Genomic DNA, 6,000 nt, shown 5'->3' with positions numbered 1-6,000 from the left:
GCTTCGGTGGTGGTGACGGTGTAGGAAGGCGTATCGCTTCCATCGCGTCAATCTCGGACGGGGTAAAGTCCATGTCATTTGGATCCGGAGGTTCTGGTGACGGGGATTCATATTTCCATTTCCATCCCGGCAAGTCTCTCCATTCAGAGTCTCGGGGCAGATTGTTACTCCAGCTGTCTTTCCACCATCCCTTCTCTTTCCACCGAGCTGTCACATTAGCCCGTGCTGATATATAGGTCTCCGTTCTGTCTGGGTTGCGCCGCAGTCTCACCTCTTCCTCTGCAACCTCCAGAGCCCACGTGAACCAAGGCCGGCTCGTAATCGGTGACTCATCATCGTCTACCGGGACCTCAGCTATACCGTCGGCCTCTGGGGGGTGCGGCGTGAGAGTCTCGTTCCCGTGGGCTTGCTTCAGAAGATATCGTCGAATCGCACGGCTTTCAGGTGTTTCCTTATCTCGTGAATCCCACCACGGCCAGGACTTAGGCCCATCATCATTCCCAAACCCTCCAAATTCGCCGGTTGGAACTCCCCATGCGGGGTTCCAGACTCCCAGTTGTTGCCATCGCTTTTTGATGCTGTGTCGGATCATGATGTATTCCCTCTGTTGTCCCGGACGCCCGATCAGATCAGGTCCACGATAGAGCGGAACGTAATTTGCATCCCGTCTACCCCATGCTCGATCGATCCGCTCCTTCTCTTGACCCTCTTCGTCGTTATATCGATCGCCTGGGCCATATCCGCTATGCCGAAATGTGTATCGGATCAAGTCGATCTCATGGTCGCTCAACGGCTGGCGAAGAAGTTCGGCGAAATCGATGTCGCCCTGGGTTTGGGGGAATGGGCCAGGCGTTGGTTCTCTCGTGGTACTGCGTGACGAATAAGGCGGGGGAGGGTCATCTCGTTCGAAGCGACGCTCTCGATGTTCAAGGAAGGCCGGATCGTCCTCCATCCACTGGAGGGCGGGCATGATGGAGTTCAGACGAGCCGGATTGATGTCGTAGACAGTATGAAGCATTGTGGCGGTTGAATGGGGTGGAACAATCCGTGCGGTTGAACCTGAAGTTCAGAAGACGACACGCTGTGGTTGGATTTTGAGGTTTCCAATACATCACGTGATTTAGGCGTTTCAAGTCCCTAGGCAGCCATTAGGTCAATGCATGCGTAAGAGGGCGTGGTACCACGTGACCTCAGGTGATCTCTTGGCGCGTTGCGCGACAGCTATAGGCTGACGCCTGCTCTACTGCCATCTATTAGTAGCCTACAACCCAGGTTCCCCTGGTCCCCGTCTACCACCTACACAATACGCACGCGCCCTAAAGCTCGGCAGTAGAGATGGTGTGTTGGCCGCCTGATTGTTCCAGGACGAAGTCTGAGGAATCACAATCGTCCATTCAATTTCAGGGCAGGCCATGGTTCTCCGACAAGTCTCGGTCTCGTTCTGGCGCTTGGACGAGGAGACTGGTGTGCCCGAAATATATATGTACGCTTTCCTTTTCATTCCCAAGTCGCCGCCTGCCTTCTGCCTTGTCACAAAATCCCATCAATTGAGGTGCCTTCCTCCGAACGAGTCACTATCTTTGCCTCTCTTGTTGAATGTGCGACGTTATGCCTCGCCAAACTCCTCATTCCCAGACGATCTTTCACCTTGTCCCGCATAAGGACTCTCCCAGGGCTAAACAGATGCTCCTTCACCCGGACAACGAGCCATTTATATCTCTCTGTAAAGCTACCGAACGGGATGAGGAAGATGAGTACGGCCTCGAGATCGGCTATCATGTTTCGGCGAGGCCTCGTGCGCTCGTGATAGTGGAAGTCGGAAGGAATGCTGACCTTATTATGCCGGGGCCGAGTATCTCCTAAGTCCACTTTTCTTTTGAGGTTCATCCTGAATCCCGTCATATTATGTTCGTGGATCGGTCCCGACTTCACAGTACTAAAATCGACCTAGATGGCTTTAGGGTGGACGGGAATTTCCGCCAGCTCGTCCTAAAGCCTAAGGAAAAGAAATACAAAATCAGCGCTGGCGGCGAGAAAGCGGACCAATTCGTCTTTTACTTAAGAGGGTTTAAGGCGGCGGAAGACGCACTACAAGAGGTGGAGAAAGAATCTCAGATGGTAGGAGCACGGGGACAGAATCCTCGCTGGGCTCGGACAGTCGAGGACGCGCCTATAGATCTTCCTACTTGGTACAATACCCGGCTTCACACGCCAGCCATTGGGGTTGTCCAGCGAGCGATCGATGTTGGACCGCTAGGGAAAGGCGCGTTTGGCGAAGTGCGGAAAGCTGTGGACCGCGATTCGGGATGCTTCATCGCGGTCAAGAAAATTGAATTACCCCCCCGAGTTGAGTTTGCGGTGTCGAACGAAGAGGTCCTATTACGACGTGAAGTCAAAGTTCTTTCCAGCATTTCTCACGTACGGTCCTTCTCATGTTGGATATATATTGTATTCTTACACTGCGTACAGAAAAATATCGTCGAATACCTTGGTTCATCGGGTTGGGACACCGATATCGTCAACATCTATATGAGCCTGAAACCGGGAAACCTCTACGATTTACTCAAGGAAACGCCGAGCGTACGTACTAATGATCCCGTTATTACTCGACTCTACCATGAAATGCTCGAGGCGCTAGATTATCTCGCCTTCCGAGGCTGGATCTATCGGGACGTTAAGCTCGAAAATATTCTCTATACCCCATCTGGCGACGACAACTACCTCTTCCAATTAGCAGATTTTGGCCTTGCCAATCGGCAACGCCTTGCAAAGACATAATGTGGCTCTCTTCTTTATATGGCGCCCGAAGTAAGGTACAGAACGCACGAGCAGTCTCCCAAAGTGGACGTTTGGTCCCTCTTTGTCGTGATTGGTATTGTGACGCAGGCAGGAAGCCTTCACGACCTAAGGCTAGCCCAGTACGAAGACGTTCTGCAATGCGTTCGAGCTGCGGCCGCTCAATATACATTCCTCAGCCCGATGGCACAGGAAGACCCCAATCTGCGGGCTTCAGCGGCTCAGATGCTTGTGAAATGCTTTAACGGCGAAGGGATGAGCACACCTCGGCATCAAGTTGGCCGAATACCAGACCCCGTAAGTGCCCAAGAAGCCTCACGGGCTCCCGAACAACGCGGTTCCGGTCCGAGGCCTCAAGCTCCACTGCTTAAACCCCTCAAACCTGCGGTCGGTAATCTGAAGCGGCTCAACAATGCGTCACCCAAACCTCTAGCGAATGGTAAAGTCCCTCAGCGTGGCATCCATACAAGGGGGTTTCCTGAAATGGAGAGAGGGCAATTTCTGGGATACCGGCGATTCTCTTGAAACCACCCAACTCACCGCCGTCTCTGCCATTGAGAGACAACAAAGACCTCAAGATCCAAACACGCAACGGGGCCGTACAGGAAGACGTGGCCGAAAGGAACGGCGTCGGACCAGAGTTAATGCAAAACGATGATAGCCAGGTTTCTTCCGTTCCTTCTACATTCGGAGTTGAAGGCTTCAGAAATCCAGGGCTGGCCTCATTGTCAGTCCTGATGTGCGTATATCTTCGTCATGGGTTAGGATGGCTCTACAATTCGGAATCATTAACAATCACTCATCCTCAAAACTAAATCGGTGAAGAGCAACTTACAGGACCTCCATCTGCTTTGAGGGTGACACGGGACGATTCGCGGAAGGAATATTGGGACTCGAAAGGGCCGTCCATTACATTGGCCCAATAACTGGAGATCTGCGCCTCATAGCATTCTACCTTAACTCTCGTCGTGCTATGGAACAATACACCATCTCGCGAAGCCGCTACAAAAACGAATCGTAAATGTTTGTCCTCGTCGACTGTATTGCCCATCATGCCCACATTTCTTGTGAGAGAAATACGCCTGTAACCGCACATGCCACTCATATACCCAAATTCATGGTCATTCCTACACTCAGGTAAGGTTGCAATGTCCTCGCTGAATGTCTCCTCGTGATTTCCATCTTCCGTCCACTTGTCCCTCCCAATGGCACTGTCGCATATCGCCAAAAATACTGATTCCACTGTGCCCCTCCCTTTGGAGAAGATCTCTAGTAGTAGGCGGCCACTCGCTAGCAGATCTGACAACGGTCCAAAACGTTGAGTTCGGTAGGCACACGTCCCGTCTCCAGACATGTTGCGACGTGCCGCCAGAGATTAACAAAACCCTGACGCCTGACTTGTTCGTTTTGAGGTTGTTTAGTACCTTCGAAGGCAAGTAACCAAGATAGTGTTCTCGAGATTCAACCCATTCTGGCCCGGCCAGTGATGGACGTCATCATCCATCATGTCGTACCCTAATTGAGCCTGACATTAGCAGGGCGTGCGACATCCTAGGACTCGGCGAAATTTTGTTTCTCAGTAATGGCAAATCACAGATAAGCATAGAGATACGAAACGTAGTTTGCCGTCTGCACTCTACGTGTTCCCGTAACCGCTGCCGAAGTCTTGAATGCTTGAAGAGCAATCTTTGATTCAATGAGACTCTGAAGCATAATCGAAAGACGCAGTGAGATCGTATGTACTATACCTATACCAGTTGCAGAGCGAACTACAATGAGTGAAGTAATTAGGCTTCTTCGAATCTCCTGTAGTATGCCGAGCAGGGGGCCTATTCTGGCTGGCTGAAACGCTTTAACAGACGAAACTCACGGTTCGGCTGACACGTTCCCGAAGCCCATGTTGGGTTGTCGAGAACACCCCAGCATGGATGACGAATGTGGAAAGGAAGGGCGACACATGTCTACCGGTAGGAAATAATCAATGGTAAATGCTGATAGTGTCATCTCGAGGTGTCTGAGATGTGAATAGACTCTCCCACTACCGGCATGGCACCGCAGTCAAGATGACAGACGGTGCCTGTGCCACTGGCAGTGGCAGTGCCATTGGGGGTTGCAGCGGCGTTGGTGTGTAATCTCCGTAGCGTTGGTGTGTATCCATTTTAACTTGTGGCGGTGCTTAATCACGTAATATATATAGAGATGTAATGACAACTACTATAGCAAGCCTAATAACTTTATATCTAGAAGTATATAGAGTAACGAGTAGTAACGAGTAGTAACGAGTAGTAACGAGTAGTAACTAGATATATCTAGTTCTACTTTATTATCTATCCTACTATATACGCGCGTAACTCTTTATATTATATTCTAGTCTTCTAGTCTTAGGCTACTAAATATTCTATTAAGTTATCTCTTCTAGACTAAGAGTTTATAATTTAAATTTAAAAATCTATAGTAGTAACGAGTAGTAACGAGTAATAACTAGATATATCTAGTTATAAATAGATACTACTTTAATTTTCTATTCTACTATATATACGCGTAACTCTCTATATTATAATCTAGACTTCTAGTCTACTAGTAAATATTCTATTAGATTATCTCTTCTAGAGTTCGTATTATTAAAAGTCTATAGTAGTAACGAGTAGTAACTAGATATATCTAGTTATAGATAGATACTCTATCTAAAATTACTTCAAGTTATAGTAGTAATAGATAGTAACTACTAGATATATCTAGTTATAGATAGATACTACTTAAGTTTATCTACTATTTAGAAGTATATAATAGGAACTTTAAGTAATAGTATTATAGTCTAAGAATATATCTAGTTATAGATAGATACCCTATTTAGCTTAAAGTACTTACGGTAGTAATAAGTAACGACTAGATATATCTAGTAGTTACTAGAATAAAGAGCTATTACCGGTAGCGACTAGACGCGAAACTTAAAATATCTTTGAAATGACTTCTAGTTTATTTATATTAAGTATACTAACTAAAAGTAGACTAGCGCGCGGAATCGGTAACTACTGGGAACTACTAGATATACGCCACACTAAAAGTGGATACACGCCAACTCGACGGAGATTACACACCAATGCCGCTGTGCGCCCAGTGGCATTGGCCGTGGCCGGTAGGACTTGTGGAGTGCCAAATTAAGACACCGCTTTCCCCCAACCGGCTAGCCTGAGCTGTGAGAGT

At 48.3% G+C, this 6,000-nt stretch overlaps 3 protein-coding genes across 3 annotated transcripts; 2 read left to right on the top strand and 1 right to left on the bottom strand.

The window, feature by feature from the left end:
• HMPREF1120_08907 (uncharacterized protein) lies at positions 1-1,018 on the bottom strand (the record flags this gene model as incomplete). Its single annotated transcript, XM_009163178.1, has 1 exon — positions 1-1,018. A coding segment is annotated over one exon (1,018 nt), but the record flags the coding sequence as incomplete, so codon positions are not given.
• Positions 1,019-1,905: 887 nt separating this feature from the next.
• On the top strand, positions 1,906-2,778 carry HMPREF1120_08906 (NUAK family, SNF1-like kinase; the record flags this gene model as incomplete). Its single annotated transcript, XM_009163177.1, has 2 exons — positions 1,906-2,418; positions 2,470-2,778. 2 exons carry the CDS (start codon positions 1,906-1,908, stop codon positions 2,776-2,778), a joined length of 822 nt encoding a protein of 273 aa, XP_009161425.1.
• An 18-nt stretch (positions 2,779-2,796) lies between these two features.
• On the top strand, positions 2,797-3,321 carry HMPREF1120_08905 (uncharacterized protein; the record flags this gene model as incomplete). Its single annotated transcript, XM_009163176.1, has 1 exon — positions 2,797-3,321. The coding sequence occupies one exon, from the start codon at positions 2,797-2,799 to the stop codon at positions 3,319-3,321; it is 525 nt and encodes a 174-aa protein (XP_009161424.1).
• Between the last annotated feature and the right edge of the window lie 2,679 nt (positions 3,322-6,000).

The sequence above is a fragment of the Exophiala dermatitidis genome, assembly GCF_000230625.1.
Source record: "Exophiala dermatitidis NIH/UT8656 unplaced genomic scaffold supercont1.8, whole genome shotgun sequence".
Lineage (NCBI taxonomy): Eukaryota > Fungi > Ascomycota > Eurotiomycetes > Chaetothyriales > Herpotrichiellaceae > Exophiala > Exophiala dermatitidis.
This window is presented reverse-complemented; position numbering and strand designations above follow the sequence as displayed.